Source organism: Musa acuminata, chromosome BXJ3-2, assembly GCF_036884655.1.
Source record: "Musa acuminata AAA Group cultivar baxijiao chromosome BXJ3-2, Cavendish_Baxijiao_AAA, whole genome shotgun sequence".
NCBI classification, from domain to species: domain Eukaryota; kingdom Viridiplantae; phylum Streptophyta; class Magnoliopsida; order Zingiberales; family Musaceae; genus Musa; species Musa acuminata.
The window spans coordinates 27,806,127-27,819,186 of NC_088350.1; the positions used below are offsets into that span (position 1 = coordinate 27,806,127).

General features: G+C 38.6%; 2 protein-coding genes across 3 annotated transcripts; both read left to right on the plus strand.

Annotated features, from left to right (window-relative positions):
* Positions 1-3,804: 3,804 nt before the first annotated feature.
* On the plus strand, positions 3,805-8,441 carry LOC135631239 (uncharacterized). Of its 2 annotated transcripts, XM_065138734.1 has the most exons (8): positions 3,805-3,909; positions 4,004-4,353; positions 4,798-4,904; positions 5,235-5,305; positions 5,754-5,852; positions 5,982-6,075; positions 6,503-6,677; positions 7,660-8,441. In XM_065138734.1, the coding sequence occupies exons 4-8, from the start codon at positions 5,285-5,287 to the stop codon at positions 7,727-7,729; spliced, it is 459 nt and encodes a 152-aa protein (XP_064994806.1). In that variant the 5' UTR covers positions 3,805-3,909; positions 4,004-4,353; positions 4,798-4,904; positions 5,235-5,284; the 3' UTR covers positions 7,730-8,441. The 2 variants fall into 2 exon arrangements, with proteins under 2 accessions (XP_064994806.1, XP_064994807.1); XM_065138735.1 differs by lacking the exon at positions 4,798-4,904.
* Positions 8,442-8,798: 357 nt separating this feature from the next.
* On the plus strand, positions 8,799-12,322 carry LOC135631238 (uncharacterized). The gene is made up of 4 exons (XM_065138732.1): positions 8,799-9,956; positions 10,634-11,123; positions 11,236-11,320; positions 11,881-12,322. Exons 1-4 carry the CDS (start codon positions 9,470-9,472, stop codon positions 12,082-12,084), a joined length of 1,266 nt encoding a protein of 421 aa, XP_064994804.1. The 5' UTR covers positions 8,799-9,469; the 3' UTR covers positions 12,085-12,322.
* Positions 12,323-13,060: the final 738 nt, after the last annotated feature.

Consider the following 13,060-nt stretch of genomic DNA (forward strand, 5'->3'; position numbering starts at 1 on the left):
CCACGGCAAACCCCTCCGTGGAAGCCCTCCGTTTGGCACACGTTCCCGCAGTTGGCTTTCCTCACGCACGGGCCGACGAACTTGTGGCTCTGAGACTCGCATATTCTTCCATTCACCACCATCGTCCCCATCTCTACATCACAAAACAAAGGTCAAGACATACATTAAATGTTGTCCGGGATATTCGTGCAGTATGAAAGTTTGAAGTCCTGGGAGGAGAAAGAACCAGAGGTCATGAGAAGGAACAAGAGCAAAAGCAGTGGAGGAAGCATTCTTCTGGAGGACGCCATTGCGACACGGTGATAGTAGAGAGATGAGATCGGTGAGAAGAAAGAGACTAATCTAGAATGGCTTATATAGAAGGTAGTAAGAGTTCATATGGAACAGCTCATGTTGCATGCACCTTGGAAGTAAGCATGTGAGCCATGGGAATCCGACATGTAATTGGAGGCAGCATCGTGATATGTTATTTTATGCACAGAACAGCGTGCTTCTGCAACGATTCCTCTTGTTTCTGCGGTTGCATCAGAAATCCACACAATCTTTTCGGCCCATCATCCATGGATGCTGTATCGACTGGACGTCGCCCTGACGGTGAATGGACATGGATCAGAGATCGAGGCTGTGCAAAAGTTTGTCTGGTCGAGGAAATCACCGACCTCATGTAGCCCGGAGCGGCTGCCCGTGAAGAACATTTTGGAGTTCGACACCAGATGCATTTAGGAATGCACGTCGGGGACAAAACAAAAAGTTAGGTGCCACTGCGTGAACCTTTTTAACGCGTAGTATTTGGACTAATTATTTTTTTTATATAATTAATTTTTATTTTTTAATATTTTAATATTTTAATTTTTTAAAAAATTATATTGACTTTCATTATTAAAATAAAATATTTAGATTTATTTACTCTAATGATATTGATTTTACTAATAAAAATATAAATTATAAAAAAATAATTTTAATATTCCAATTGATGATGATGGACAAAGTCGGTGATAACGCTGTTGGGGGCTATAGGTAACTGTTGTGGATAAGAAAAATGATGACGAGAAGGATTGTTTTTTATTTGTATCGATTCAAATGTAATTGTTGAGTATCGAAAGAATCACTCGACAATTGCATTGGTATTAATAAGCGACTCTCACCTTTTATCATCACTCTTTTCAACCATAATAACTACTCGTAACCTTCAATGGTGTCATCGATCGTTACTATCGGCATAGTCTATCATTATCAATTGAAATATTAAAATTATTTTTTTTTACTTTTTATTTTTATACTTATATTGATAAAATTGATAAATAAAATTATATTTTACTTTCATAATTATACAAATATTAATATAATTTTTTAAAACATAGGGATCAAAATATTAAAGATAATTAACTACATAAATATTATGTAATTAGCTCATGATCTTCGAACTATGTTTAGTAGGTTCTTTTAAGTCTTAATATTTCAACTTTGTCGGCCTAAAGCTTTACATGATTATTAGTTTATTTATGTATCTGCCAGCCCTGGTTGGCAATATGCAATCACCTTTCGACAAAAATTCCTCAAACAAACCTTCAAACTCGATTCCTAAAAGAAAAAGAAAAAAAAATTAGTGTTTCCATGTGTAGAATCTCACAACCGGCTACCAAAAGGGACCATCAGACACAGCGCATCAGAAGAGCCCCACTGCAAACAAGTTTTGGGACCGCTAGATGGCCAAACCGAGCAGCCCACAGAAATGGTGGTCCTTGGATTCATCACATCGCTTTTCATTTCATTCCCCTGTTAGGTACTTCGAACCGAGATCAAAACTCATGTCTTCATCAGCTCATGACTGCCACTTGCACAATCTGCTCCCCCGGACGGTGTCACTGTGCCATCTCTCCCAAGGTTGTTCGTCTATGGAAGGCTAATAACCCATACCCTGCCCACAGAATTGATAGGCTCAGGTTCATCCCTTCTCTCTCTCTCTCTCTGTGAATTGATAGGCTCAGGTTCATCCCTTTTCTCTCTCTCTCTCTCTCTGTCTCTCTGTGAATTGATACGCTCAGGTTCATCCCTTTTCTCTCTCTCTCTCTCATTTTCATTTCTCAGACTACTTTTGAGGTGATCACAACTCGTGTCCTTCAGCAGCTTACCACTGCCAAGCATATGCCGGAACAGACGCTCCTTCTGGTTCGGTGGCAGCAGTATGGCCGCTGTGCCACGCATCCCCAGTTTCCATCCAGTCTTCTGATGGAAGATCAGACGGCTCCAACGCGCCATCCCCTTATCATAGATCATAAAATCGGCACCAACCCCGGGGCGACGGTCCCACCCCTTTCCTTTCTATTGTAGCGCTGGGTCCCATGTTATGGTGTACACGTGAACCGGAGCGGTCCAGTCACCTCCCGGCCCTCCCCCTACAACCTTACGATATCGTCTATTGAAAGGAAGAGTTAAACGCGTGTATTAATCTAAATATCGTGGATTTCCATTCATAAAACGAGTCTGCACTAACATTATGTTAAGGATTTTTACGTTATTATTGAATTGAATTTAGGTTGTAAAAATTCTTAATAGCCTTGTAAATATAGATATACACGTAATAAAATTTTAAATGACTTCAATATAGGTAATCAAATTAAATAATTATCTTTCGAATTTTAATCATACATTTTTTATGTGTGAAAAAAATATGGTACGATTTAATTAAAAGATAAGTTTGCGAAAATATGTAGGCTCATCTGTATGAGAAGATCATAATAATGTTTAGAATATAATTTGGTTAAATCCATGATATCGGTATTCATTTCAAAAAAGAATTCCAATTAATTCCTTCGATCACCTCTTACATAATCAACATAATCTATGAACTCTAATATATATATATATATATATATATATATATATATATTGATATTTAGAAATATAAGTTGTAGAAACGAATCGTCACTACAATAAACAAAAATGAAAGCAATCAAATCCTCAATCCCAAGTTTAATCAGATCATTAAGTTAATTGGTGCACACAATCATATAATACTGAAAACCGAAGAGGATTTGAACTCCACCAAAGATGACTCGACGGTGACGGGATCCAATGCAACCGTGATGCGGCTGACGTCGCCGCCGTCGCTTTTGTCGTTTGTCGTGTCCGATGTCTGTTGGGATACTGTAAACAATACTCCTTCTGCGTGTGTCGGTGGCTTCCATCTCAGCCGTCTCATTCACTGCAGCTCCAAAAAGTGAAGCACTATAATATATATGTATATGAGAAAATATTATAGTTAATGAAGATCTATTCTCATGTACTCAGCAGTGTCCCTTTTTGTGAACCTTTGTCATAACAGTTGGATATAGAATTTATATTTGTACAAGAAAATGTCAGAAAAAAATTCAAATAAGTATGTCAAGTCACTAGTATTAAAAGAAATCTCCATAATGTCACTTTCTTTCTATAATATGACATTTATTGGTTTCAAAATAAGCATATTTTTTAACAAGTTCCTAACTATATCATCTAAATCCTCTATTTTCCACCCTAAGCTTGGAGCAATACAAAAAAAGAGGGAACAAACATATGAGAAGGGCTCCTTCCAAGAAAGTGACATCTTAGAAAAGAATTCATTCAAGTACTTCACCCAATCAACACTAGGAGCCTTTTAGATACATCCAAGACATTGTACTCTAAGTTTATAAAACTTAAGCTTATTTTTACCAATTCAAATTACTTCCTACATATATTTTCTTGTTTGTTTGTCCTTTTAATCTACCATTCCTTTCCCATGCTCCTTTCAAACTAATAAACCACATCAACAATCTTTCTTTTCTTAATCGAACTTTTTATGAACACTACTGTTGATACAAACTGGAGATGTAAAAATGCAAACATTGTGTTGATGAGGAGAGTAGCTGTGCTTGATAGGGAGAATAAGTACTGTATCATTTGCTCATCATTGTCCTTTGTCTTCCTAATACCTGTTTTATTTTTCTGATTTACCAAAGTTAGTACTCTTTTCTATGCTCAGCATTTGTCCAGTGCTCTACTGGTGCCAGATTTTGGAATTTGTCAAATTACTGTAAGATTCTTACAGCTAATCTTCTTATCCAAGGGTGCCAACATAACTGCAGTAAGTATTCTTTCCTATCTCAAAGCAACAGTACGATTCCAGTAGGCGTTGAGGGAGAGCTCCTCCACTCTTCGTTCTCATTATTTATGGAGCAAATGAGAAGACAGGGAGACACCCGACATCTCTTTGTTGCTCTCCACACATCTTTCACTTCTCCGGAAGAGACAGCGGATTCATTTCGAGTCTGACGGCGACGACGGAAGCATTTGCCGGCGACAGAAAAGAAGCAATCTGGCATTTGTTAGTCGGTAACACCCAATCTCTAGAGAACTGGCGGCTCCTTCTCTTCTTCTTCTTTTGTCTCTTGCTCGGAACCTTTCATGAGTTTCTTGTGTGTCTAATGTTGCTGCTCTAAGCAGAAAAATAGGTTTTTTTTTCTCGGAATAAAACCGAATTCTTCTGCTGTGTGGCCATGCTCTTACATTTACCTCATTTTTCATTTTCTTGAATTGGAAAAATCGAACTGTTCTTCCTTTTAAAATGCATTGTGTGGTTCCACTAAAAAGCTATTTTTCTCTTAGAGGAAAAATAATAATCGTGGTCTCTTTTGTTATTGAATCATTTCCTTTTAACAAGATTTAATTCTTTTACTTGGTAAGAAACATTTTTCGCTGTTCTTTATTTTTATTTCAAAGAATGTAGAAAACAGACTTTTGCGTAGTTCATTTAGATTAAAATATTTGATTTCGCAGGTTGTGAAGCTAAAATTGGGATTTTGTATGACGGAGTGACTGCCGTTTTCTCTTTCATGAAGCAGAAAGATTCGTACTTAAAATAATCAACTATCAGGCATAAACATGTATGTCTGCTCGGTTGCCTAAGAAATTGAAGTTCCAACTCTGATATATTGAGTGATGTCGAAAATTTCTCCACTTTGTATCACCAAACCAGTAGTTAGTACTTCACCATGTTTTTGCCAAATTTCTTTCAAGTGATTTACTAAATAATGTTAATTATTTAAGAATTTTCAACCCTTAGTTCTCATGGACAAGTGGTGTTATTAAGCCATTTCACGATAATTATGAACAATTCTGTTGGTTTTGGTGCATCTGCATATAGTGTAACTATCGGTCTATCTGCAGTTTTGGTTGTTTATTAGAACCCATTTAATGAAGCAGTTATTCTGTAGTGCTAGTTGGTATTGACTGTACCTTGGGAGAGACATCAAAGGCATCTGAAATGGAGGAGATATTAATGCAGGTATTGGAAATTCCATCTTGCTTCAGCTACATCTTATTCTGGAAAAGGAAATGAAGCACTTATACTGCCTAGTTTATAATCATCTCCACCTAAAGTTAAGAGTTCTCGGTCAGTTGCTAACGGGAATGCAAGTATTAGAGACAAATCCTTCTTCAAAAATACTTGAGATGATTCACTTTTGAAGAACTGTAAGGAGCTTGATTTTGATGGTTTGTCAATAACATGTGTGCAATGTACTCTTCATTACATAGTATACAAATATAAGGGCACATAAAGTCTACATATTCTTGAGTGGAACGACTTGAAGCTTTTTGTTGCCGTAGAACTTTTTGCTCAAGTCAGAGTGATTTTAGCATCTACATGTTGCTTTTTCTTCTTCACTACTAATCTAAGTAGTGATATCTATAGGTATCCTTTTCATAATTACTGTTCATGTAATTTGCTGTAGAGAGAAGTTACAGCAGTAGATAAAGCAGGAAATGTAGTATTAGACATTGAGGGTCTCACACAATCCTCTGATAAATGCTCTGGAAGCCCAAAAATGACGGTGAGCAATCCTACAGCCTAATGCAGTAATTCTGAATTGGCACATGGACCTGCCTTTAACATCCAACAGCTACAAAATGGTGTGTAAGTAAATAATTTACATATTTTTCTTCTTTTTCTTCTCTGGCAGAAAGCTTTATCTCGTAAAGGATCATGCCGTTTGGAGAGGCGGAACAGTGAGGAGCAAGATGTGGATAATACTACTAAAAAGGTTGTGGTGAAAGGTATAGAATGTGACTATTGCTGTTATAGCTATTATGGAAAATAAAATCAGGGAACTTTGCACATGCAATTAGCATTAAATTTGAGGTAGTTGATGCCTTAGCTTTGTCTCTGCACATTTTATTGCACCAAACATATAAAGACAAGAGGTGACAGCAACTTAATGTTTTACACCATTCCATTGCATGTGATGTTAGACTTGACACTTATCAATTTTGATAAAATAACCTTGCCTGCCGTTCTGCAAGAAGCATCAAATGACAAATGTCTTGCAGCTTACGTAACATGTCTTAGATGTGTTAGCTTCTTGTCTTTTTCTATAAGACATTCAATTGCTGGTGTATCTCATTTTTAAAATAGTAAACAATTAATTTGTCATTTGCAACAATCAAGATATTCAAGTGAAACTCTTTGTTTCCTCCTCAACAGTGGTTCCTTCTCACATGGAGCTGTTTAAGCAACCACTAATTGCGAATAAAGCTCTTGTAGTTTCGTCTACATCAACCAATACCCCTGTTTCAGATGCTGGAGATGGAAAGCCTAGGAAGTTTATTCGTGTAACAATCATCAACCCCAGGAGAATTCTTCTCCTCTTTGCTTCTTTGTAAGTATCATTTATTGCTTTTCCCATGCTATGATTTGCTGACTGATTAATTTGGAGGAGTGTTCAATTCCAGAGTCTTTCCATGTTCTCATAACATGATTAGAGACTTGGAATTTTGTATACAATCAGCAAATAAAACTTACTAATAGATTAGGAGTTTACATATTTCATAACAGTAGTCAGGCTGTTTTAGCAAAATAATGTTTCTAAATGACCACTGGATTGCTTTATCCCCTCAGATTGAGATAGCAGCTAATTCCCAGTTTATGTTCCAGTGTCTGATATTGTCAAAATAAATCGATAGAGATTATAAAAAAAAGGAATTTTGGTGGCCAACAACTAAATTTGTCTTATGAAACTATTGTCATTGATAACAGATTCATCCATCATTTGAAATGTACCTCACAGATGGCAGTGTCATATGCTGTAACATCATCAAATGAAAGAACTTGATTAATTTCATGGTAACAAGAATTAGTACTATATTAAGCAACACATGGACAAGATCTTATACTTGACATTTCTCCATGACAAGGCACCTCCACCTAAGGTGTGCCCTATATACAGCAACAATATCAGCTGAGATGAGACGAGAAAGGTCTATGAAACTTCTGTACCATGGTCAAACACCATGCCGGATAATCTTATTCACAAAACCACATGGGCACCTGTTGCTCAGACAATTCAGCTATACTGTGTTTGTTGCAGTTGAACCCTGCCCAGCATGTTCATCGACTTCAGCTATTCCAAAATTGAGTTACAGTGCTTTTTCATCCTTGGACTAAATAAGTTCATGTCATGCCACCCCGTTGTGGACCACATCTGAAGATTAAAAGGTCTTGGCTGTTTCAGCTTAATGATTCAAGGAATTCATCATTGGTTCTTCTCTGCTTGTATCCCATTAGATTTTTCTAGGACTGCAACCTTGACTTTATTAGTAAAAATACTTGGAAGATCACTGATGTTCACCTATTATTTACAGGTCTAGCATGGGGACAATGATTCTTATATATTTTACACTTGCACTCCATCGGCGGCAAAGCCTTGATTGATACATAGCTTGTTTATCAAGTGATTTGCCGGCATGATCACATTTGATTAATTGAGAGCAGACTATATACTAGGTGGGAGCTGAACATGTTGGAAGAAAGATTTGATGCACATGAGCAACTAGTAAGTGAGAGTGAAACCGTGAAGTACCAGCCTGGGTATTTGATTTTGATGCTTCATGAAATCACAGCTGTGAACTGGCAAATCAAAGAGAGTATTCTCATGTTATATAGCTCTTTGATTCGTCTTACATATTTTGTTTTACTTTTTGAGCCATGACAGTGTCTTTGGTATGATCTACTACATGGAATGTATTTGTGATCTTGATGTCAGTGATCATTAATGTAGATAAGCTGTGCTATTTTGGTGGACATCTCAGATTGTGCTTATTGAACTGGAAGATGGTATTGTTATTGTAAGATATTGAAGGAGCAGGTCAGGTTTTAGTTCCTGGATTAAGCTGCACAGAAGTGCCCTTTGAATAAAACCAAACAAGAGTGGCATATGCTTTACAAACTTCATGATTCTTATGATATGAACGAAAGTCAACTTTGTCATCTTGTAATGATCTTTATTAAAAGCATGGCGTAGTCATAAACAAATCATTACTAAACACACTTTTTAGCAAAGAACTTTTGAGCATTTTCTTTTGTATGATAGCGCAAAAGAATCATGGATTGACAGTTTACAAAAATGAGAACAAGGTCTCGATCTGCAGCTCAAGTGGCATCAGTGAGTCATGAATGATAGATACACTAGGAATGTTTCATGACCACAGTATCAGTTAAAGGACGCAAAATATGGTGTGTGTGGTGTTATCACCTAGAAAGCTTCTCTGTGATCCCCTGCGGTCACTGCAGCGCTTTTAATGCCATCCTATGCTGGGCTTGCAGGAACAGTCATGGAGTCATGATTCTTCAGCTAATCCAAGGCAACGGAGCCCAAACGTCAGGTAGGAAGCCGAAGAAGAGCATGCGAACACCGACCTAATTTGGCTGGAGCTAACGTGAAGAGAGGCATCGACAACTGGTGATCGCCGTATATTTAGATGACCAGTTTCTGAGCAGGTCACATGCGGCGGGATGGGTTTGTACGAAAATGAGTATGCTACTTCTTCGTAGTTTATGAGAGTGATCAAATGTTCCTTTCGCCATTCTTGATTCAATCCCAACCTCACTTTCGGCCCCTTCCATGGATTTCGAGTGCATCCACGAGCCTTTGTCGCCTTGGCAGTCTCTCTCTGAGCTGGAGGTCCGATCTCGGAGATAGGCAAACTGAAGCTGCTACATGGGTCCCTCGTCGCACCGATTCCTCTGCCAAGATTCCGTCCATCTCTGCCAAGGTTTTCGCCAGTTAGTGTTTGCTTTCGGTCCGATTGGATGCCTTCTTCTTGCAATGTTCGAGCTTGAACGGACCCTAGAAGGAATCAATCTAAAAAAATGGTTCTTGGAGATTTTGATGGGTCCTTGAACGATTTTAGGCTGACATTTGTGTAGAATGAACGGGCGATGCTGCTTGGGGTTGAGTGGATGAGAAAGGAAGAGGAGGAGCTCCATTCCAAGTCTCATTGCCTTCTGAACCCTCCGAGTTCGAGGACCGTCCTAAAGACCTCTTCTTTTTTCGGTTTGGACAGAAAACATCTGACATTTAGGCTTAGATTTGCGGAGGTGCCTTGATGAAATCTTGCAGGAGTCAGTGCGGCAAATAGATGCAAGGACGTAGAGTGCTCCACTTCGACGGAGATGGCTAGCGGCCACAGATCGATAGAGCACGCAGTGGGGGCGCCGAGGATTAGGTCACAAGAAGAGCATTCTCTCGAATCGGAGAGCGTGTCGTCCGGCTTCGAGTTTCAGAAGGGAGAGCGAACGCGGCCGCACCGGTTGACGGCCGCAGCAGCAGTTGTGCCGCCACTCTCGAAGCCAGCACGATCTAAATGGGACGATGCAGAGAAGTGGATTGTAAGCCCGACGTCGAACAGAGGGGCGAATAAGCCCGGTGGACGGCAAGCGAACAATGCAGGATTAACTGGGTCTGGGAGCCAGCCGACAGCGGCTAAGGTTGTCCTGGAGGTTGTGGACGAAGCAGCTGCTAAGAGGGTGGACCGAAGCCAAGCAAAGACACAAATCAGTGGGATCGAGAATGTGAATTGGGCAGGTGAGCCTTGTGCTACTCTGGATTCAGAGGTGAAGCTCGCTGTTGTTGTGGAGAATCCAGTGGCTGATTCTGCTGGTAATTTTTTCCTCTCCTACTGCACTTGTTGCCAAGTCTTTTCCTTTTTTTTCTTTCTATGCAAATTTCTACCCCTCGGTATGTGGAATAGTTGTCCAACCTTTACCTCTACTGTGAACTAATGACTAATGATACTGCAGGTTCTTTAGCATGTCGATTTCATAATTGCCAACTTTTGCATTATTATTGTGTAATTGCCAAATCATCGACATCCTCGTATGCAAGCATTTTTATGCATGATAGTGACCGTCAACGAATGGAAAAAGGTCAAAGAGAAGGATATACTACAAGATTAACAAAGAAATTACAGCCTGTCACCAATTCCAGGGTATAAGAAGCTTTAAAATTTTAATGGAACTTATTACATATATCATTAGTTTTGGTCTCGTATATGGACCGTAGTACCTCTTTGTCGTGCTAGTGATATAAAAAATGAGACTGATAGAATATGTGTGGTCCAAAACCAAATGACAATTACTGTTGATAGCATATCAAGTTAAAGTTGCAAATTTTCAAGCATGAGGCCTTTTAAATTCACAAGAGGCCTTCATCTTGAGAATGCTTCCATAGATCTAGTGTTTTTGGTGACTGCTAGTATATGTTTAGTAGCTATTGAATTTTAGGCCTGTATCATTGTATGTGCGACAATTGAGTCATCATTGTATGTGCATGTGCAGTCAATCTCAGTTGGCATGATTCATCATCTGTTCAGAGTGCTACAACATTAATGACACCTAACACAACTTTTAGGCCTGTATCCATGAGAGATATGGGCACAGAAATGACTCCTATTGCAAGTCAAGAACCTTCTCGGACAGGAACTCCTGCAAGAGCAACTTCACCACTTTGCAGCCGAACTTCTTCTCAACCATCATCTCCACAAAAAATGGCTCCAGTTTCAACCCAAACTGAGTCAGGTGATTGTGATGAGGATTTCAGCAATAAGGAGTTGTCCAGGAAGGAGCTTCAAAATAAAACTATGAGGGAAATAATGATTCTAGGCCAGCAGCTAGGTAAGACAAACATAGCTGCATGGGCCAGCAAGAAGGAGGATGAAAGCGATGCATCTACTTCAACTAAGACTGTGTTGAAAGGTCAGCCAGCCAAAAGCATTGTTGAAGCAAGTGCGGCATGGGAGGAGGCAAAAAATACCAAGTATCTCGCAAGGTAGTATTCTGCAAATAAACTTTTCCCCCTTGGGGAAACTGGTTAAGCATTGGTAATTTATTTTGTTTGTTTCTTTCATAGGCTTTTTACATTCTGAAAGACATTAATTCAGCAGGTTTAAACGAGAAGAGATCAAAATCCAAGCATGGGAAAATCATCAAAAAGCAACAATTGAAGCTGAAATGAGGAAAATTGAGGTACTAACTATAGTTTGTGACAAAGATGTGTTTTTTTATGTTTGGAAATATGTTATATCACATGCACTCGTATTCCAAAGCTCCTCTATGTTGGATAAACTTTAGCATGTGTAAAGTGTCAACATTTTGCTGAAAAGAATTGAACAAATATATAGTTACCATGCCTCATGTTGGCAGTATCTTATTTCGTCATAGTAGTAAACTAGTAATCACACATATATTTCATGGTGAGTTGATATTGGTGAAACACATGATTCCGAACATTACAATTTTAGACTAATTTCTTATTGAATGAAGGAGCAACTGTATGCATGATTTTGGCATATTATTCAAAAGAGCAATTAGGAACAGTGATACCTGAGCAGCTAGTTTCTTTTTAAACTTGAAGAGAGTCCTGATGCACATTAATTCAAGTCTGCCTCCATCTCATTGGCTTTTAAGCACGAGACATCTGACTAATTTTAGAATACGTATTTGCTGCATTTGCTTTGGGGCGATGTGTTGGTTTCCATTTGTTCACAATTCAAGTTTTCTGATATGGTGATGAACATCTGTTGCAGGTTGAGATAGAAAGAATGAAGGCGCTTGCAAACGAGAAGTTGACGAACCATCTAGCAGCTGTAAGACACAAAGCTCAGGAAAAGCGTGCTACAGCAGGAGCCAGAAGAAATCAACAAGCTGCAAAAACTGCTCGGCAAGCAGAGTACATTGGAAGAACCGGTCAAGTTCCTTCTTCATTTTGCTGCTGGAGTTGGTGCTCCTAGTGCACATCGTTTGAAAACACAGTTCCAGTCACTATGACAGACAGGAAGAAAACTTTCTTGGTTCCATCATGTAGATTGTGTTAACTCTTTCTTTCTTTTCTTTTTGTTATTGAAATATTTTTTCTATGTTGCTTTGTCAAATTAATTTATGAGCAAGTGTAGATTGAGGACTTGAATGCACTGGAAGAACGTGATGTAGATCGAGTAAATTTATGTTATTTTGATATAGAATGTGAACTTGAATGTATAAGAAGAACTGCGGCTACACTAAGAAGCCAGGACTTGTGCTTTTGGTGGATGTGTTTGTGTTCTACATGTGTCAGAACACACTTGCTCGACACTCAGTGTGTGGCTCTCACACGAGGGCCATATATTTTGCCGAACACTCGCACGTGTGACCCTCACGTAAAGGTAATGTGTTTTGTAAAAAAGGAAATCCGAAGATAAAATATATATCAACTATATCTAGAGATTGTCGAATATTATTTAATAATTTTATTTTTTAAATGATGATATTTATTTGTTCATATTATTAAGTTTATAAAATTTAATTATACATACTATAAAACTTATATTAATTGAATATTATATATACATATATATTAAAAACACATATGTGCCGTCGTTGTATCTGCATCTTAATTTGAAATATATATATATGTGATGTGTTACTGTGTTCGTGTCTTGTCTGTGTTTCATTGGAGCGCCTCCCGCGGTGGTTGCTAGGGCTAATCCAGCAGAGGCATCAGCTTGAAGATGACGAGCTCACGGTGATGATCAGATGCTGCGCCGGTGAAAGGGCGAGACGTTGAGGTGCAGACTGGCCCGTCATCGAGCAATTTCCCGCTGTTGGTGGCAGCATTGACACAGAGCATGTAGATTCGCACTGTGACTAATAAACCTTTCTTTACAATACTAACATTAGAATCTGTTTTCAGTCAATTTTATTCATATGTTTTTTGTGCAAAAAATCCAC